General features: G+C 38.6%; 1 protein-coding gene and 1 long non-coding RNA gene across 6 annotated transcripts in view; one reads left to right on the top strand and one right to left on the bottom strand.

Moving 5' to 3' along the window:
- The window catches only part of CCDC192 (coiled-coil domain containing 192), a 222190-nt gene that overhangs the window by 2702 nt on the left and 197098 nt on the right, over positions 1-22390 (top strand). Inside the window, exons 1-2 of one of the 5 annotated variants that reach the window (XM_061422910.1) lie at positions 468-657; positions 6771-6822. In XM_061422910.1, coding sequence (XP_061278894.1) covers positions 539-657; positions 6771-6822 — 171 coding nt within the window. In that variant the 5' untranslated portion in view covers positions 468-538. Of the gene's footprint in view, positions 1-467; positions 658-6770; positions 6823-22390 lie in introns of those variants that run through there. The other 4 variants (XM_061422908.1, XM_061422907.1, XM_061422911.1 and 1 more) reach the window with 4 other exon arrangements.
- The window catches only part of LOC133250984 (uncharacterized), a 301920-nt gene that overhangs the window by 205025 nt on the left and 74505 nt on the right, over positions 1-22390 (bottom strand). The gene's annotated exons all lie outside the window — the stretch shown is intronic.

Raw genomic sequence — 22390 nt, 5'->3', positions numbered from 1 at the left:
AGGAAGAAGGAGCAGTGGCTACAGATGATTTGTGACAGTGAGCAGATCACCAGCTAATCAGCATAATTTATCACTTCTGCAATCCGAAATCAGGATAGAAGCCTTAATTAGGATGTGGCCAGGTGCAGTTTTCTGCCTGGGGCCTATGGGTCCCAGGAAAGGAATATTATCACAGGGGGAGGTGGTCTGTGGCAAAAACTACTGGCAGCCTGTAAACCAATCCACTTCTGTGACTACACACACTCAAACAGTGTGACTGTTTCCTTAGCACTGGCTCTGAAGGTAAACATGTCATGGTTTGAGCACAAAAATCATTGCTTGTGGCCCACTTTGAGTGCATTTTCCAGAAATGATGAATACATAGTGATTTTCATCTACACTCCTGCCTGGATCTGATTTGTGAGATGTTTTTAGAGGTTACTGTGGCTTTGTAATTGAAACTTTTTCTCTGGGAAGCTAACGGTCCTTTCCTCAGCCATTGTGGTTGCCTAGTAACGGGGACAGCAGAGTAGTAACAGGGATTCTAAATGTCTAAGGAATGGGGATAGTTGACGTCTGTCTCACGGACAGGGTACCTCAGGGGGCCCGATTTGAGATGGGAGAATGTTACAGCAGGACATCTGTGGCCCCAGGGTGTGAAACCCCAGGGAGAAGCAGGTGAGTCCCTAACTACTCCCATTCCAAAAGAATTCATGGGAATTTATAGATAAAGTAGCCTTCACTTGGTGCTTCAAAGAAAACCTTTCCTTCATGTCTGGGGAAAAACATCAGATAGACTTTTTCTCCTTTCCTGGAGAATGATCCCTTTCTTTGAACATGGATGCCTTCTCAGATCACAGGGCAGGGTCTGATATGCAGAAGGTGTTAGGTAAATATTTGCTGAATGAATAAAATGTTCCTCACTCGTTCTTCCCAAAATCACACACTCACCCCAACCATTATACTGGTGTGAGAAGGGGAAGTTGAGGTAGCCCGTTTTTAGAATCACTGGAATGAAATGTCATCTTTACTGCTCCCTTGCCAAGAGATATACACAAAAGAAGTTAGGTCATTCCAACCATACTCAAACAGAAATCCAAACCAACTCTGGCTATAAATATCGAAGTATGGTTCCCTGCTACAATCGATCTATAGTTAATCATTAGGAAATATGCATGTTGACACCATGTTTCTTTCCCCTTAAAATGTAGATATACCTTCCACTTAGAATTTTCTTTTAAACCTTGTAAGAGAGATGACCAGAACTTTTCTGTAGAAAGAGCTATATCCTAGAAAATGACGTCCTTGTGATATGCACACATGTAACTCTAGTCCTGATTTATTAAGATTTAAAATGTATTTCATTACATGAAATGTGTGCTTACTTGCTCAGTTGTATCTGAGTCTTTGCAATCCCTTGGACTACAGCCCTCCTATGGAAATTTTCAGGCAAGAATACTGGAGTGGGTTGCCATTTCCTTCTTCAACATGAAATGTGTGAGCCTTGCTTTTATTTCCTTTTAACCTATGTCTATGATCCATAAATGAAATGAGAAATTCACAAATTCTCCTGTTTGTGAGAAACATTTCTACGTGCAGAGGAGTCCGTGACTCTCAAAAGACTGACAATCTTTTGGGGGAAGGAAATTTTTTGAAGGTAGTTTCTGTTAAAGAAAATAAAAATCTAGCAAACACTTGTTTTCATTTCTCTGAACATGGCACATTTAGAGATGACATGTCAATGTGCTGACATTTGGAGAGGTGTATGCAATGTTACCAAATGGAGGAAAAATGGCCTGTGATAAAAACAACAACTTTGAAAGGAACAGCCCAGGGTACCATCAGAAGGGAAGTCAAGTGGAAAGACGGGCTTTGCTCTCACTGTAAATCATCAATGGTATGCCTGTTTTTTTTGGTATATGGAACAGAGTCTTCTGTGCAAGCATGGAGCATGGCTCTGATGAAGGAGACAGTGGATGACCATGAAACTCCACTTCACCTTTCAGTTCAGTTCAGTTCAGTCACTCAGTTGTGTCTGACTCTTTGCGACCCCATGAATCACGGCACGCCAGGCCTCCCTGTCCATCACCATCTCCCGGAGTTCACTCAAACTCATGTGCATCGAGTCGGTGATACCATCCAGCCATCTCATCCTCTGTCGTCCCCTTCTCCTCCTGCCCCCAATCCCTCCCAGCAGCAGAGTCTTTTCCAATGAGTCAACTCTTGAGGTGGCCAAAGTATTGGAGTTTCAGCTTTAGCATCAGTCCTTCCAAAAAACACACAGGACTGATCTCCTTCAGAATGGACTGGCTGGACCTCCTTGCAGTCCAAGGGACTCTCAAGAGTCTTCTCCAACACCACAGTTCAAAAGCATCAATTCTTCGGTGCTCAGCTTTCTTCACAGTCCAACTCTCACATCCATACATGACCATAGGAAAAACCATAGGCTTGACTAGATGGACCTTTTTGGCAAAGTAATGTCTCTGCTTTTCAATATGCTATCTAGTTTGGTCATAACTTTTCTTCCAAGGAGTAAGCGTCTTTTAATTTCCTGGCTGCAATCACCATCTACAGTGATTTTGGAGCCCCCCAAAATAAAGTCTGACACTGTTTCTACTGTTTCCCCATCTATTTCCCATGAAGTGTTGAGACCAGATGCCATGATCTTAGTTTTCTGAATGTTGAGCTTTAAGCCAACTTTTTCACTCTCCTCTTTCACCTTCATCAAGAGACTTTTTAGTTCCTCTTCACTTTCTGCCATAAGGGTGGTGTCATCTGCATATCTGAGGTTATTGATATTTCTTCCCTTTTAGAATGGTGCAATTCAGCTCTTTCACTTCTAAGCAGGAACGAACTGGCCCCATGTATCTGCTTGCCTTAATTTCTCTCCCCTCCTCTTCCCAGGCCCTTGAGACAGACCTACTTCACAGTGTATATAGTTGAAACCAAATGGGAACTTGCACCTGTGTTGTCTAAGCCAGGGATGGTTAGGCGCTGGATGCAATTAACCTAGGGAATGAAACAAAGCTCTTTATCCTCTCCTAGAAGAGACAAGGTGCTCAATAGGTGTATTTCCAAACGAATTTTATTAAAATATTTATCCACTTGGACCAATTGGTGAAAAAAAGGAGGTAAAAACTTGGGAGAACAGATATAGAGACTTTTTTCCACTGAAAGGAATGAAATATTTATGTCCTTATTAAGTACTGGAAAAAGCAACTATAAGGCCTATATGTCATATTATTACTTCCTGCCAAAAGAAATTTGAAGATGTTTTTTCAGCTCTTCTATGAACCCTGAAGTAAGAAATCACTGCAATAAAACAAGCTTCATAAATATATTTGTTAATTCTAATTTGTTTTCTCTCCAGGCTAATAGGCTTTCTAAAGCTTTTGTTCCCTTAATTATGGGACAATATGACTTGTCCTGTGTATGCTAAGTTACTATGGTTACCCTGAGGCCATGACTCATGACCTTTAAATATTACTGTCAGGCAGCCAAATCTGCCTTTTAAACCAGTAGTTTTGTTTCAGGCATTACTAAAAGAAATTAGCTTCAAACAGTACTTTTTCTTGTATATCTGTGTCACATCTGAATATGCACATGTATTGGACTCAGTTTTTTTTTTTTTTGGTTTGGCTTCCTTCAGTGATTGAATATTAATTTCTTGATTAAGCACAGTCCTTGTCTTCTGGGAGGTGTCATTGAGAAATGCAAAAATAAAGGTAGACAAATAGCTGTACAACATCATGAAATGAAATAAAAATTATAAAAGACAGACATCCAAAATCTGCTTGTGGACACAGAGCCAAGAAATGGTTCTGACCAGTAGAACTAAAGAGGCTTGAGGGTGGGGGAGGTGGGCAGGGAGCAGCATTTGACCTGTGGTATGAGGAATGAGAATGACAACATACTCCAGTGTTCTTGCCTGGAGAATCCCATGGACAGAGGAGCCTGGAGGGCTACCGTCTCTGGGGTCGCGAAGAGTCAGACACGACTGAGCAACTAACACTTTTACCTTTCATTGTCATGAAGAATAGGTATGATTTTAACAAACAGAGATGAGAGCATGAGGAAACAATCTAAGAAAAAGATAAACACATGCCCTGGAACTACAGGGTAGTAAAAATCAAGTTTGGCAAAAATATCAGTTTTTGCGAGATAGATTGATAGAAAGTAAAATTAGTTAAAAGGCCAGCTTATTAAGGTCCTTCAAATGGTTTGCTGTTTTGCCCAGCAACTGTGATGATCAAAAGCGTGTTTTCCATTTCATGATAAAGAGGTACTGTCAAGTAGAAAGCTGATTTAGGTATGATGCAAGAAAAACAATTATATCTCTCAGAACCCCAGTGTGTCCTTCACTAAGTGGGAATTTAATTAATTTTGTTCAATAGTCACTGATTACTCTGTGAACATTTTAAATGGTTTGACTTTTTAAAGTAAGAGATATGCACAGAAATATGGGAATAAAATAACACACTCATTAGGGAGATAGTAAGATAGAAAATAATAAAAGTGCCCCAGTATTGTAAAATAAGGCTTGCTGGCTGGTAACAACAGAATGACTTATTAAGATTGGAGGTTTATTAACTCAACCATTCATTTATTCGTTCAACAAGTTTTTACTGACCATCCTAGCCCTCTTGAAGATGTTAGGGATAGAGTAACAAAATAACAGCACAAAAAATTCCCTATCTTTAAGGAATTTGTATGTTCAGTTGAGAGGAAACACAATGGATATAATAAACATGCAAGTACATAAAGTGTTAGAAGGTGGTAAACTGCAGAGAAAAATCAATCACGGTAATTTGGATGGACAGAGGAGTGAGGAGCTTAATTCTAAATGAAGTGCATGTGGTAGGCTTGCCTGAGAAAGGGATATTTGAGCAAAGAAAAGAAGGAATTAGTAAAAAGCCCGGTGGACAAGTATAGATGAAAACTTCCTGGCATAAGTAATGGACGAACAATAAGAAAGCCAGTGTGACTCAAAAGGGAGTTGAGCAGAGGAATATGTGATGAATTCAGACAGGTAAAGGGGAGGGGGGTGTGTTTGGGAGGAGAAGGGAATGGAATGGAATCCTACAGTATGTGGAAAGGTTGAATGGCAAAGACATCTTTAGGAGTTTGTAGGTCATTACATGGCCTTCGGCTTTTATTCTAAGTGAAATGGAATCATTTATTGGAGATTTTTGTTTGTTTTTAGCAGAGGAGTGAAATAATATTTTTACAGTTGATGTGTATTGAAAACTGAAGGTAGGGGGCAAAAGGGAAACCAGAGAGAGCTATTTAGGAGGTTAATGCAACAGTCCAGGTAAGATCTGATGTGGCTTGAGGTTTAAACCAGGTTGTTAGCAATTAAGATGGTGAAAACTGGCCAGGTACCGGATATATTATGACGGTAGATCCCCAAATTTCCTGTTGGGTTGGATTTGGTTTCCATGACAAAAAGAAAAGTCAAGGTTTTGGCCTGAGCAACTGGAAAGATAATGTCATCATCAACTGAGATGGAGAAGACTGCAAGTAGAGCAGATTTGGGAATAGGAATTAGGAGTTAGGTTTTAGAAATGTTGAAAGTGAGATGTCTATTAGACATCCTGGTGGAGATGTCAAGAAAGCAATCGAATGAATGAATCTGGATTTCAAGGGAGATGTCTGCACTGGAAAAATGTATTGGGGAGTGGTCAGCATATTGTGTTAGTTGCTCAGTCATGCCCAACTTTTTGCGACCCCATGGGCTGTAGTTTGCTAGGCTCCTCTGTCCATGGTTTCTCCAGGCAAGAATATTGGAGTGGGTTGCCATTCCCTTCTCCAGGGGATCTTCCTGACCCAGGGGTTGAATCCAGGTCTCCTACATTGCAAGCAGATTCTTTTACTGTCTGAGCCATCAGGGAAGCCCCAGCATATTAATAATATTTAAATCCCCGAAGCTGGGGCAGCTCACCAAGGGAGTGAATGTGAGTAGAGAAGAGAACAGGCCAATGTAGAGAGTTGAGAGAAAGAAGAAACAAACATCAAAGGAGACTGAAAAGGAACAGCAGATGGAATGGGAAGAAAGTCTGGGACCTTAGGATGTCCTGGGAGCCAAGTGAAGAATGCATTTCAAGGAGGGAGTCTTGAATCATGTCAAAAGTTGTTAAGATGAACTGTGACACATGACCACTGGTTATAGTAATGTGGACTCACTAGTGAATTCAGTAAGTGCAATTTCTGTGGAATGATAGTTGTAAGAGTCCGAATGGAGTGTTTTTAACAAAAAATAGGAAGAAAGGAATTAGAGACAGTGACAATATAGTTTTGCTCTAATGGGGATCAGAGTAATCAAGCAGAAACTAAAGGGTTAAGAGGGCTCAAGATGCACTAAATAACAGCATGTTTGTAAACTATTGGAAATAATCCAGCAGACAAAGAGAAATTGATTGAGAAGCAGTGTAGGAGACAAAGAATTCTCAAAGTCTGCTGTTTCATAGGTTATGTTTTTCCTCTCTTTTTTTTTTTTTTAGTTGAAATAAGATATTTTGCAGGTTTTCAGAACAGATTGTACTGTTCAGACTGCTTATTCTCAAGAGGACCTTTAAAGGCTATTTTATCTTCTTCAAGTAAAGTTTACATTCCCTACTTTTGACTTCCTTTAAAAATGTTCAGAAAATGACATTGGGAGGAAATACTTTAAAAGATACATCTTCAATGTTACAGCATAAAGATCTATTAGATGTGGGGTGTGTATGTGTGTGTATGAGTGTGTTCATGTCTGAGAGAAAATTTTGGAATTCTGAACTCTTACTTTATTTCAGCACCACGTCTGGAAATTCAGCGTCAAATACACAACAAAGAAACACAATACCGGTAAGAAAAGAGGTTTTCATGAGTTTCTCTTTTAAAAGCATTACAGTTCATGAAACTGTAACTTCTTTAATTAATGTAGAGATTTTTTCTAACAGAGTTTCTCTTTCATATTTTACTAGTACACATTTTAAAAAATAAAACATGTACTTTTTCAAGTAGAATGTGTTAAAGTGGGCAGGGTATCAATGAGAGGATGCTGCTGGGGAGGAGGGAAGTTGGTATGCAGTGGCTGTGATCACGTTTTTCCTTGTGATCTCACACTGCTCTCTGGGGTCCTGCACAAGCATAGACATCCTGGGTTACTTCAAAGTATTTGCTTGTATATGAGGAAACTCTGGAATTTAGACACGAAACAGATTGGGTAACTCATCTTACTTGGTTTGTTTGGGTTTAAATCACAGTCTCTTCCCAATATTCTCAGTTCATTCCCCTTCAAGTCATTCTGGGGCAGCTGGGTCCTTTCTACCTAAGCCTCAACTAGTCCCTACAGAGGCCTCAGGTGACAATTGGGTAGGTCGGTATTATAGCTGTGATGAGTTCATGGAGACTCATTATACTAGCTTTCTATTTTTATGCAAGTTTGAGGATTTCCCTTAAAAAAGAAAAAGAATCAGCGATCTGTACACCCTTGGCTCAGTTTTAGTAAGGATCCACTAGACTTTACCCACAGACATTTCTGGAACAACATTTCCAGCTCTAATGTAAAGGCAGTGTGGTAGAGAAGAAAGATTGCAGGACTAGGAATTAGGCTGTAATGCCCCAAGTCACTTAAACTCTCCAAGCCTTGTTTTTCATCTGTAGAATGAGGATGATGAGACTTTAATAGTCTATTTGATATAAGATGTTTGGGATATGACAATGGTTGGGAAACTATCTGCAAGTGTACAGTGGTATAGCTGTTAGGAATAGATTCATTTCAAACAGACTACTCTGTGCACCGTGGGACCTTGCCCTTTGGTTTCTCTATTTCTTTCTGGATTCAGCATTCTTTTTCTACTCATGACCGCCCCCACCCCGCCATCATCAGCAGCTAAGAACATTTGATCTAGTGAGGTACATATTCAGAACCTTACTTCCACACAATTACTTTTGTTCAGTGTTAACATCTAAGAATTCATTTATTCTGGGGATTCCCTAGTGGCTCAGATAGAAAAGAGTCTGTCTGCAACTCAGGAGACCCAGGTTCCATCCCTGGGTTGGGAAGATCCCCTGGAGAAGGAAATGGTAGCCCACTCCAGCATTCCTGCCTGGAAAATCCCATGGACCACGGAGCCTGGTAGGTTACTGTCCATGGGGTCGCAAAGAGTCGGACACGACTGAGCGACTTCACTTTCACTTTCACTTTTCAGACAGACTGGACGTATGTCTCAAACCCACAGAAATTTTTAGGAGGTGGGTTTTTGATGAAGAAATAGAAGTCAAAGGGAAACTAACTTAGATTAGAATATGATTTTAATGAAGAATTTTTCTACCTCTAGTTATCACTGAATATTCTATTACGATTCTTCAGTGAGTTTTTAACTTATGTAGTAGAGTTATTTACGGTCTTATTGTCCAAAGGAAGAGTGTCCCCCACTGGCACTATATGAAAACATTTTTCCTCTGGTTAGTTGTAACCCTTGAGCTAGTAGTTAAATTGGAGTTTTGGAAACGGGAGCTTCAGCCTACCAATCTCTGTTGGCTGCCTTTTCTCTATCAATGCTAATCAGTTAACACCCTAGAGGTGACCCTCTCACTGGCTGTCTAAGACACTGAAAAGGGCAAGGTGCCAATTACTACATTTAGGATTTCTGCCTAGGGCTCCCAATTAGCTTCCAGGAGTTCAGAATCTATCTTCTTTCAATTTACATTTCACAGAGTTGAGAGCCCTGGGGGCTTGAAGTAACTGCTTCTACTTTAGTTACTGAATTTTTACATTTCTAAAAGAATACATTTAGCTTGAGGTGGCAGTTAGGATTAGAGACTTGAAGGCCATAGGATGGTCACAATTAGTGCTGCCGCCTCAATGCACAATCCCCTTCAAATCTTGGAACTCAAAGGATGATTATTTAACAGACCAGATTCTGCTCTGTACTACAAGGAACCAAATTGTAGGTGGGTCTCAGATGCCTCTTTTGAATAGTTGTGGTTAGCTTTGATAGAGAACACACGGATGAAGGATAAAAACGTCTTTAATTCTGTGAAGGCATCTCAAGCACCAAAGCAGAATGAAACACACTCTCCCTTTGTGGCATGTGGCCTCTGAACAGTACTTTAACATCTTGACTTTCCTGGTAAACTGTACATTCTTAGAGTCTTTATTCATCTCTGCAGCTAAGTGGCTTCAGTCATATCTGACTCTGTGCGACCCTATGGACCGTAGCCCACCAGGCTCCTCTGTCTGAGGGATTCTCCAGGCAAGAATTCTGGAGTGGGTTGCCACGCCCTCCTTCAGGGGATCTTCCAAACCTAGGGATCGAACCCTTGTCTCTTATGTTTCCTGCAGTTTCTTTACCACTAGCACCACGTAGGAAGACCCATGCATCTCTATGCCCCTAAAAGAAAGTTTGTGTTACCAAAACGGCATTCAGTCAATACCACCTGAAACAGAACGACTGGACTGAGTTCCAGGCAAAGCCCTAGGTGACTGACAGATGGCTGTCTCTCTGAACTGTTACAGCAGCAGATGGGGGTGGTTTTTTTTAGAATCATCACGATTGTACTTTTCTTCTCTTCCTCCTCCATGAATATTGTTATTATCACCTTAGAAATTAAGAAATTTAGAGTCAAGGAGATTGAGGGAGAGTCCAGCTGTTAAGTGATCGATGAGTCATATGTTAACTGCAGAGCAAGAACATTATGGTATAATCCAGTGAGAATTTACGTAGATCCACTTTGCAGGTGCCAGGTCACCCCTGTTTATCTGGGCCATATTAGAATGTTATTTGAGCTGTTGCCTTTGCTCCATTTTAACATCCTCTGACAAAGAACAGCTAGTGCTTATAAATCATCTCATTTAAAATTGTTTAGGAGATAAAAGTCCTATTGCAAGGAGGCGTGACCTGAACCAGATACCTGACTCAGGGTTTCTCCCTGTGAACTATTCCTGAAAACTGTGACACATAGAAACGAACAATGTAAAAACATCACATGACTTTTGGTTATGTGGAGTGGCACATCCAAAAATGAGAGTGTGGCTGTGAATTCATTAATGCTAGAATATGTATGAACTTTTTCACTCATTTTACAAAACTAGGTTTATTATAAAACCTCATAAGCCATTTAGGGTTCAAATTGTAATTCAGTGATGACTTCATTAAAGAATTATTAAGAGCCAAAAATATTAAAGCATTGTAAAATTTTTTAATTCATAAGGTCAAGTTCATAGTACACTATATAGGAAGTCAACTTTATAAAAAAAAAGCTTAAATTAGCTTTTAAAATACTACATTTGACAAACCGGGAAAGATAAGAATGCCTTAAATTGTGTCAAATTGTATAACTTCTATTCTTCTAGTACTAGGTATAACATAGCATTATTTTGCAGGAAGCATATATTTGGTCACATTTCTGATATTTCTAAATTTTAGCATTCTGAAATAGCTTTCAAAAGATTCTTCCCTTTGACAAGCAAACTTTCAAATCACTAATGAATTACAGTTGTTAAATACTGCTTGTATTTTAAATGAACATTTTAAATGATTTAAAGGAGACATTCTTACTTATCTTGAGATGAGATCAATATAGAATTGCATTTCTATGTATATTTAAATATAAAGACTTGTTGCTGTTATAATAGGTTATTTTACCACTCTAATATGTAAGAAATGATATCTCAGAACTGTTTTAGATTTTTGTTTCCTTTCTTTTCCTTTTATTTTTTCTTTCTTCTTTCTTCCTTTCTCTTTTTTCCTTAAGCAAACTTGACAAATATAATGTGTACAAGTTGATGAGTTTTAACATATGTATACACACGTGAAACCACCATCACAGTCAAGATAATGATCTTTCCATCACTCCCAGAGCTTTCTCGTGCTTCTTTGTGATCCCTCCTACTCATTCCTTCCCACCTTATTTCCAAGGAAGTGCGTTTCATGTCGTTATGTATTGTTTTCATTTCCTTGAGCTTTATACAAATAAAGTCATACAATATGCAACTTTTTACTGACTTTTTTCACTCAGCAAAATTGTCTTGAACTTCATCCACATTTTAGTGTGCATTAATAATTAATTTTTATTGCTAAATAGTATTCCACTGCACTGAATGCACCAGTTCGCTCATGCCTTCACCCACTGACTGGCACTTAGATTATTTCCAGCTTTTGACTTTTTACAAATAAAGCTGCTATAAATGTTCATGGACAAATCTTGGTATGGACATATGCTTTCTTTCCTCTTGGGTAAATCCCTAAGAGTGAAATGGTTGAATCACATGGTAATCTGTATTTTTAACTTTCTTAACAACTCTCAAACTATTTTCCAAATTTGTAGTATCATTTAACATTCCCACTAGCAGTGCATGGAAGTTTTAGTTTATTCATATTCTCTCTGATTCTGGTAAGATCAGCCTTTTAAGTTTAGCCATTCTAATAGGTGAGGTGGTATCTCATTGTTGTTTTAATGTTCGTTTCCTTAATAACTAATGGTGTTTGAGCACCTTTTCATCTATTTGCCACCCTTCTATCTCATTTGGTGACATATCTATTGAAATGTTTTGTTCAACACAAATTTTTAAGTTGTTTGTTTCTTATCATTGGGTTTTGAAAGTTCTTTATATGTTCTAGATACATATAATTTTTCAGATGTGTGTTTTGCAGGTGTTTTCTTCAGTCTATGGTTAGTCTTTTCATTCTCTTAGCAGTGTCTTTAGAAGAGCAGAAGTTATTAATTTTGATGAAGTCTAATCTATCAATTTGTACTGTCATGGATCATGCTTTTGCTATCTGATTTAAGAAATCTTTGCCCAAGGTCACAAATATTTTCTTTTTTCTACCAGAAGGTTTATCGTTTTAGGTTTCACATTTAGATCTATGATTTACTTTGAGCTAATTTTGCCTGAGACGACCAGCAGCTGAGCCTATCACCAGGAATCTTACTTGGAGGAAGGCACTCCATTGCTCCAAAGTCCTCCCCATTCATGGGTCAACCTGCATCCAGTGATTAGTTGATGCAGGGCTGCAAGACCTGGGTCCCTTTTTTTGAGGGCAATCCTGAAGGGCCGGGCCAACTCGCTAATGGAATCAGCTCAGGCCGCTGTTGCATTTCTGCTTCTTTTCTTCTGTTATAGGTGTTGCTTATAAGAGCCATCTCCAATAAGCCCTCTGTAGCCAAATCTCTGAGAGTCTGTAACCCTGGAACTCTAACCCCATAGAATAACACAACCAGAATAAGTCTAACTGAATGAATGAGGTTTTGCGAATGGAAATTCACAAGAAATGCAAAGCAGCCATTGTGCTGTAACTGAGGGCAAGACAAAAGATATGAATAGAAACTGTCTCTGTAACTTTGATCATCCGTCAGACAAATCTTTCTTGATGTGAGAGATTTAATGAAAATCTGCAAACTTTAAGGAAGTAAAACATTTAATAAAGCATGGTAGAGCTTCTCTGGTGGCTTAGTGGTGAAGGATCCACCTGTCAATGCAGGACATATGGGTTTGATTCCTAATCAGGGAAGATCTCACACACCTCGGAGCAACTAAAGCTGGTGTGCCACAACTACTGAGCCTGTGCTCTAGAGCCCGGGAGCCACAGCTACTGAGCCCATATGCCCTAGAGTCTGTATTCCACAAGAAAAGTCACTGCAATGAGAAGCCCGTGCACTGCAACCAGAGAGTAGCCGCCCATTGCCGCAACCAGAAAAAAGCCTGCACAGCAGCAAAGACCCAACCACAGCCAAAAGGAAATACACTTTTAAAAGCATGGTAAGTTTCATGGTTTCAAACTAACAGTTGGCTTTTTCCCGCCATAATAGAACATGAATAGTATAGAAATCAAAACTTTATTTCCAGAGACATCTGCTAGTTCATCTAGATAGTATCTAATATTACCAACATGACTATATCTGGATGGGTAATGTTAGCTCCCCAGATGCTGGAACACGAGATGTTAGTCTGAGTTTCTACACACTGTTCAACCTCTCATGCCTCATTTTTATATCGGTATCTTGCAAGAAATGAGGTGCTGATCCAGGTCAGGCTTTCCTGCTCCTATCCCACTGTTGTCCCTATATAATTATCTCAAAGTTCAGCTAGTTTAGTAACCTGGATTCTACAGGCAACAACTTCAGCAGAGAGTTCAGGTCAAACAGTACATAGAGAGGTGGTAGTGATGGCAACATTGGTGAGAAATATATTTCTTTTTCCTTTGGCTACTATCAAGAAATATCAAAACTTCATTAAAGTTTTGGAAGGAAATTAGCTGCAATTGGCTAATGGCTTATCTTCATATTATATTTATCTGAATGATTCATTTCTTCTTCACAATAGCCATCCACACTGGGAGGCAGAGGGACACTGTTGATCGTTGTTACTGAGGGGCCTCTGGATGGGAGCCTTGCCTGGGAGCGCCCTCCTGCGATCCAGGCAGGCGGCGTTGGGAGGAGTGTGCAGAGAGTGCTCAGCCTGGAAGTGCAGACACACCGTGTCTCCCCCTTCTTCATTAGCCAGAGAAGTCACATGGCCAGAAACGTCTCCCCCTTCTTCATTAGCCAGAGAAGTCACATGGCCAGAAACAACTCCAGGACTGGGCAAGTGAAATCATATCATGTGCTAGAAGAATTTTCAGAAATATTTTGGTAGACAAAAATTATAGCAATACTGGGGATCTCTCTGGTGGTCCAGTGGTTAAGAATCTGCCTTCCAATGCAGGAGACATGAGTTCAGTCCCCGGTAGGGGAACTAAGGTCTCACATGGTGTGGGGCAACTAAGCCCAGGAGCCACAACTACTGAACCCGCATGCCTAGAGAAGCCCGTGCACCAAAAAGAAGAGCCTGCATGCCATAACTAAGAACTGATGCAGCCAAAAACACACAAACAAAATTACAGCAATATAAAGCTAGACATAAATAAGAAAATAATTAAACCTAAGAAAGGAAATACTATAGTTAGATACAAAATAAAATGTTACCTCCAGAACTTTTCATTTTAATAATAAGTTCTATCCAACTTAAGAGTTAATAGAGAGTTAAAAAAGAGTAGTTTAAAATAAGATTGGCCAAAGAACTAGGAAGTTTCCTTTACAAAATGCTCCTTCATAAGCAGTTAGGCAAGATGACCTATTTTGTTTTTAATTTTTCTAACAGAGTAAATGTATAAGAAACAAAAGGTCCTGTTTTCACATGCAAATTGTTCCTTTTAAAAAATGTCAACAGGCAAAGAAATTTAGCCAACACGTGGCCCTGAAACAGATTGTTTACAGATAGACTGTTTTCCAGAATGTCCCCAAGAAGCATCAGTGGAGCAAAGGACCTCTGTAAACTGAAGTATTTGAGTGTCTGCAAATTTGTTTCATCAAATGCCCATGACATTTTTTTTCTCTATTTGGCTTCTTCAAATGGCAAAAAATTCCAAACAACAGGCATTATTTTGGGAAGAAAAAACTTGGTACTTTGTGCTGACTTTTTTTTTTTTCCTGTGAAAGTGGAAATGTTAAGAAGTACGTGTATACACACAACAGGAAGTTTTGAAATGTAGAAAGGGGAAAGAAGTTATATATATATATATATATATATATATATATATATATATATGACTATATAAAGGTTAAATATATTAGTTGAATTTAAGGGTTACTCTGAATAAATATTCTGGATAAACTCAAGTTTCATGTATGTGTCCTCAATCGTGTCTGACCCTTTGTGACCCCATGGACTGTAGCCCGCCAGGCTCCTCAGTCAATGGAATTTTCCAGGCAAGAATACTGGAGTGGGTTGCAATTTCTTCCTCTAGGGGATCCTCCTCACCCAGGGATAGAACCCATGTCTCTTGTGTCTCCTGCAGGCAAATTCTTTACCACTGTGCCACCTAGAAAGCCCAAGTTTCATGTATAATTTGCTCATTTTCTGAAAGCTGAATGTTCAGATCAGAAGAAGACAGGGCAAGGGAAAAATGTGCTTTGGGGACCACGGAATCAATCAGTCTGACTATGAGAGCACACTTCAACTGCTGTCATCTGAAGAAAAATACTTTCCCAAACTTCTAGATTTCCTTGAGAGAGACTATCCCCTGAAGGGTTCAAGTCAGACTTTGGATGCTTGGAGAGAAGTTGGCAGAGAGTAGGGTGACTGGGGATGAGAAGCACAAGGATGCAGGCTCTCAGGGATAAAGTCTGGCCTCTGGCTGCCCTCAGTCTCATCAGGCAGGTTGGATAACATCAGCTTAATTTATTTTGATGGTTTTGTAAACTGAAATTTTCTGCTGGGAATAATAGCTCCAGGTCATCATGTCAATAGCTGAGCTGTTTAATTTAGGTAAGGTATCAGAGTGAATCAGTTATTTCAAAATATGTCTAATAATTTGAATCAAAGTGATGTATTATCTGTACTTAATGAGGTTCAGAGAAATGGAATGTTTCTCCAAGTTTTGATTAGATTTTGCTTCTGCAAAAACTTCACTCTCCCCTCAAACAAAGTTATGCATTAATGCATAAAGATGAAAAGATAATTGAGTCTCCAGAAATTCTATATCTCATAAGAAAGTACACCACTATTTTAACCCATATAAGAAGTATTTATAAATATTCAAAATAAGTATTAGTACATATTTGTAGCATCTATTACAATATAATATCCTTCATATATTAAGGTCTCATATAAATCAATGAGGAAAAGATTAGCCCTTAAATTGAAAATGGACAAAGAACAAAATTTCCAATTTATAAGAAGACATACAAATACCCAATAAGATATCCAAATGGAGACAAAGAAATAAAAACATTTGAATTTAGATATCATGTTTACCTATAAGTTTGACAGACATAGAAAGTATTGAAAATATTATTATTGTCAAGGGTGTAAGAAAAGTTTGATTCTCATGTCACGGGTGGGAGGATGTAATCTTAAATATGTGTCAAGAATATAATCTTTAAAATCCAGTAACCACTTCTTCCCTTTATACTATTAGAAAAACAAGGTCACAAAGATGCACATATATGCTTATTACAGGTTTGACGAATAGTGGGGAAAACTGCCTGTGCACATAGTAAAATTTATTGTGAACGTTCAAAGTTATGATAGCTTTTAAAGCTAAAATTTGAGGGAAATGAGATTTTTATTCAAATATAGATACCTATGAAATTCTATTAACTGAAAATGATAAGAATTTAACCACAAGGATGAGATGGCTGGATGGCATCACCGACTCGATGGACGTGAGTTTGAGTGAACTCCGGGAGATGGTGATGGACAGGGAGGCCTGGCGTGCTGCGATTCATGGGGTCGCAAAGAGTTGGACACAACTGAGTGACTGAAGTGAACTGAACCATGTATTATGGTACATTATGAATGTTTTGTATGCTATTCATCTTCAAGTACACACACACACACAAGCCTAGAAGATTATACACCAAATGCGAAGTTTAAGTCTGCTCAGGCTGCCATAACAAAATACCACAGACTGGTGGCTTAAAACACAGACACTGATTTCTCACAATCCTAGAGGCTGGAAAGTCAGAGATGAGGGTGCTAGCATGGTTGGGTACTAGCTTGCAAATAGTTGCCTCGTTGCTATATCCTCACATGGGTGAAAGGGGGAAGGAAGGGAGAGAAGGTAATAGAAAGAGAGAGTTCTCTGATTTCGTCTTACAAGGGCACTATGGGATCATCATAAGGACACCACTTTGATGACTTCATTGAAATCTAATGACTTCCCAGAGGCCCCATGTCCTAATTCTGTTACACTTGTTAATAGAGCTTCAACATAACGAATTTGATGGGACCTGGAACACACACCTTCAGTACATAATAACATGTGGCAACCTCTGGGTGGTAAAATTCTGGATGATTTTCACTTTCACTTTTATATCTTTTATATTATCTAAATTTGGGGGACATAGAATATTGAAAATTCATGGCCCAGTGATGTCACTCAATACATGTCTTTTTCCTTTCTCCTTTCTCATCTCTGTAATATTGGAGTCCACTTATCTGAGTATCTGTCCTCCCTTTCTCAACTTTTTTCACATTATGAGCTCCTGGAGGGTAGAAAATTTGATGAATTCAGCTTTATCTCCAGGCTTTAGCTCTGGACCTTACCTATCAACGGCAGTCAGTCAATACATGAATGATTCTCATGTGTTTGTTATTGAATAGCTGGTCACATTTTTCAGTTAGGGAAGAAAATGTTCTTGAATCATATAGTTAATGCAAAAGAAAATTAAATTGTAAGATATTTTAAAATTAGATGCAGTTCAGAAACATTCTTTAGGAAAAAGTAATCCCTGTTTTGCCTGCCTCAAATGCCTAAGGAAAATGCTATAAATTCTAGAACAGTCTGCTTTCCCTAGGGGCCATTTCTACTTGGAATCTTTCTTAAAATAGAAATATCTATGTCCGTGGTGGTAACTATATTCTGAATCTTATTAATTTTTCTCCTTCTGAGTAAAGCTGCATTTGGCCTTTTGCCTTCAAATGTGTTTTACATTCTTTTCTGACAATTATGTTCTGAAAATCTATAAAAATCTCCCATAATAACTTTCTTTGTGACTGTTTAACATGTAATGCTGAGATCTGAATGGTCCAATTTCAGAACTGCTTTGTGGTAAAAACAAACAAGCAAACAGCCTAGTACCCATAAGGTAACTTTCAAATTACTCAAGTTCTTAACATTCAGTATACTAGGAAAATAATCATCATTACTGACCATCTGGATTATATAAACTCATCTAAATTTTTTTCATTTTTAAAATTATTTTCAAATAATTGACAGAAGAATAAAGGCATAGCGGATTCATTTCAATATTTGGCAAAACCAATACAATATTGTAAAGTTTAAAAATAAAATAAAATTAAAAAATAAGTTGGAAAAAATAAATAAATAAACATAGCAAATATACCTGTTACCAAGTAAAACTTCTGGCACATCATTGTTTTAAAATACGGCAGAATAGTGTCACACATTTCCTTAACAAAGTAGGAAAGTCCAAGTTCTGTCGCAAAATTCTGTGTGATATAGCTTGTCCTGTAGGAGAGTCTCCTTTTTTGTCTTTAGAGGTGTGTGTTTCATTTACTGATTCATGACCGAGGACATTCACCTGTCTCTCGTAAGTCATGATCTGAAGATGCTTAGTCTGTTTCACTTACATGATTGATTCCACCACTTAGAGCTGCATTGTCTTATAGAAATACATAATTTAAAAGTCAAATATCTAAGTTAAAATGTTCTAGTAGCCACATTAAAGTTTTTAAATAAAAAGGTAAATAAACTGTAATACTGTATCTTCTCTAGGGCTTCCCCAGTGGCTTAATGGTAAAGAATCTGCCTACAATGCAGGAGATGTGGGAGATGAAGGTTCAATCTCTGGGTCAGGAAGATCCCTGGAGAAGGAAATGGCTTGAAGTGGTTGAAATGAAATGGAAATGGCAACCCACAACCCAGGTCTCCTGCATTGCAGGCAGTCTCCTGTGTTGCAGGCAGATTCTTTACCGGCTGAGCCACCAGGGAAGATGCAGCTACATAATGCCAATGCCACCACAAATACTAAGAGTTTCTGATCCTTATGGTCAAGAGCTCAGGCTCTTTCCTTAGCTGTAAGTTCCCAGGAGCTATACCACAGAAACATAAAATCTAGAGCTTAAAAAGATGATTAAAAAAATAAATAAATAAATAAAGCAACTTCCCTCTATGGGTCAAGCATTATGCTAAGCATTTTTCCACATGACCACATTTAATCACCACGGCAGCCCTCAGTAAGTTAGCATTTCCTCCATTTTTTAGAGAGGAGGAAGTAGAGGCTCAGGATAATTAAATCACTTACTTAAAAGTCAAACAAACAAGTAATCAGTCAGATTCACACTTGAAACGAACAGAACCCATTCCAGTTAGTATTCAGAAGAAAATGGATTTCAGAGGATGCCTAGGAGAGTCAGAGAATCGGTCTCGGAGACTGCACCCAACTTCTCTGTCAGATTCTGGTAGAGAACCTATTACTGCCACCACTGGGCAAAGGCTTCACAGCCCCTCCTACTTCCTCTAAGATGTTACTTTTTTTTTTTAAGATTTTTGATGTGCACCATTTTTACTTTTTTATTTTTTTAAATTTTATTTTATTTAACTTTACAATATTGTATTGGTTTTGCCATATATCAAAATGAATCTGCCACAGGTATACATGGGTTCCCCATCCTGAACCCTCCTCCCTCCACCCTCCCCATACCATCCCTCTGGGTCGTCCCAGTGCACCAGCCCCAAGCATCCAGTATCGTGCATCAAACCTGGACTGGCGACTCATTTCATATATGATATTATACATATTTCAATGCCATTCTCCCAAATCATGCCACCCTCTCCCTCTCCCACAGAGTCCAAAAGACTGTTCTATACATCTGTGTCTCTTTTGCTGTCTCACATACAGGGTTATCATTACCATCTTTCTAAATTCCATATATATGCGTTAGTATACTGTATTGGTGTTTTTCCTTCTGGCTTACTTCACTCTGTATAATAGGCTCCAGTTTCATCCACCTCATTAGAACTGATTCAGATGCATTCTTTTTAATGGCTGAGTAATACTCCATTGTGTATATGTACCACAGCTTTCTTATCCATTCATCTGCTGATGGGCATCTAGGTTGCTTCCATGTCCTGGCTATTATAAACAGTGCTGTGATGAACACTGGGGTACACGTGTCTCTTTCAATTCAGGTTTCCTCAGTGTGTATGCCCAGCAGTGGGACTGCTGGATCATAAGGCAGTTCTATTTCCAGTTTTTTAAGGAATCTCCACACTGTTCTCCATAGTGGCTGTACTAGTTTGCATTCCCACCAATAGAGTAAGAGGGTTCCCTTCTCTCTACACCCTCTCCAGCATTTATTGCTTGTAGACTTTTGGATTGCAGCCATTCTGACTGGCGTGAAATGGTACCTCATAGTGGTTTTGATTTGCATTTCTCTAATAATGAGTGATGTTGAGCATCTTTTCATGTGTTTGTTAGCCATCTGTATGTCTTCTTTGGAGAAATGTCTATTTAGTTCTTTGGCCCATTTTTTGATTGGGTCATTTATTTTTCTGGAATTGAGCTGTAGGAGTTGCTTGTATATTTTTGAGATTAGTTATTTGTCAGTTGCTTCATTTGCTATTATTTTATCCCATTCTGAAGGCTGTCTTTTCACCTTGCTTATAGCTTCCTTTGTTGTGCAGAAGCTTTTAAGTTTAATTAGATCCCATTTGTTTATTTTTGCTTTGATTTCCAATATTCTGGGAGGTGGGTCATAGAGGATCCTGCTGTGATGTATGTCGGAGAGTGTTTTGCCTATGTTCTCCTCTAGGAGTTTTACAGTTTCTGGTCTTACGTTTAGATCTTTAATCCATTTTGAGTTTATTTTTGTGTATGGTGTTAGAAAGTACTCTAGTTTCATTCTTTTACAAGTGGTTGACCAGTTTTCCCAGCACCACTTGTTAAAGAGATTGTCTTTAATCCATTGTATATTCTTGCCTCCTTTGTCAAAGATAAGGTGTCCATATGTGTGTGGATTTATCTCTGGGCTTTCTATTTTGTTCCACTGATCTATATTTCTGTCTTTGTGCCAGTACCATACTGTCTTGATGACTGTGGCTTTGTAGTAGAGCCTGAAGTCAGGCAGGTTGATTCCTCCAGTTCCATTCTTCTTTCTCAAGATTGCTTTGGCTATTCGAGGCTTTTTGTATTTCCATACAAATTGTGAAATTATTTATTCTAGCTCTGTGAAGAATACCATTGGTAGCTTGATAGGGATTGCATTGAATCTGTAAATTGCTTTGGGTAGTATACTCATTTTCACTATGTTGATTCTTCCAATCCATGAACACGGTATATTTCTCCATCTATTAGTGTCCTCTTTGATTTCTTTCACCAGTGTTTTATAGTTTTCTATATATAGGTCTTTAGTTTCTTTAGGTAGATATATTCCTATGTATTTTATTCTTTTCGTTGCAATGGTGAATGGAATTGTTTCCTTAATTTCTCTTTCTATTTTTTCATTATTAGTGTATAGGAATGCAAGGGATTTCTTTGTGTTAATTATATATCCTGCCCCACTTCAGTACTCTTGCCTGGAAAATCCCAAGGACAGAGGAGCCTGGAAGGCTGCAGTCCATGGGGTCGCTGAGGGTCGGACACGACTGAGCGACTTCACTTTCACTTTTCTCTTTCATGCATTGGAGAAGGAAATGGCAACCCACTCCAGTGTTCTTGCCTGGAGAATCCCAGGTACGGGGGAGCCTGGTGGGCTGCCGTCTATGGGGTCACACAGAGTCGGACACAACTGAAGTGACTTAGCAGCAGCAGCAACTTTACTGTATTCATTGATTAGTTCTAGTAATTTTCTGGTGGAGTCTTTAAGGTTTTCTATGTAGAGGATCATGTAATCTGCAAACAGTGAGAGTTTTACTTCTTCTTTTCCAATTTGGATTCCTTTTATTTCTTTTTCTGCTCTGATTACTGTGGACAAAACTTATAAAACTATGTTGAATAATAATGGTGAAAGTGGGCACCCTTGTCTTGTTCCTGACTTTAGAGGAAATGCTTTCAATTTTTCACCATTGAGGGTAATGTTTGCTGTGGGTTTGTCATATATTGAAAGAAAATAACCTACAGCCCAGATTATTATACCCAGCAAGGATCTCATTCAAATATGAAGAAGAAATCAAAAGCTTTACAGACAAGCAAAAGCTGAGAGAATTCAGCACCACCAAACCAGCTCTCCAACAAATACTAAAGGATATTCTCTAGACAGGAAACACAAAAAGGGTGTATAAATTCAAACCCAAAACAATAAAGTAAATGGCAACGGGATCATACTTATCAATAATTACCTTAAACGTAAATGGGTTGAATGCCCCAACCAAAAGACAAAGACAGGCTGAATGGATACAAAAACAAGACCCCTACATATGTTGTCTACAAGAGACCCACCTCAAAACAGGGGACACATACAGACTGAAAGTGAAGGGCTGGAAAAAGATTTTCTGTGCAAATAGGGACCAAAAGAAAGCAGGAGTAGCAATACTCATATCAGATAAAATAGACTTTAAAAAGTTTATTTCATAGACTTTTATAGAAATAAAAGTCTATTTCACAAAGGCTGTGAAAAGAGACAAAGAAGATCACTACATAATGATCAAAGGATCAATCCAAGAAGAAGATATAACAATTATAAATATATATGCACCCAACATAGGAGCACCGCAGTATGTAAGACAAATGCTAACAAGTATGAAAGGAGAAATTAACAATAACACAATAATAGTGGGAGACCTTAATACCCTACTCACACCTATGGATAGATCAACTAAACAGAAAATTAACAAGGAAACACAAACTTTAAATGATACAATAGACCGGTTAGACCTAACTGATATCTATAGGACATTTCACCCCAAAACAATGCATTTCA

The sequence above is a fragment of the Bos javanicus genome, chromosome 7 (genome assembly GCF_032452875.1).
Source record: "Bos javanicus breed banteng chromosome 7, ARS-OSU_banteng_1.0, whole genome shotgun sequence".
Classification (NCBI taxonomy): domain Eukaryota; kingdom Metazoa; phylum Chordata; class Mammalia; order Artiodactyla; family Bovidae; genus Bos; species Bos javanicus.
This window is presented reverse-complemented; position numbering and strand designations above follow the sequence as displayed.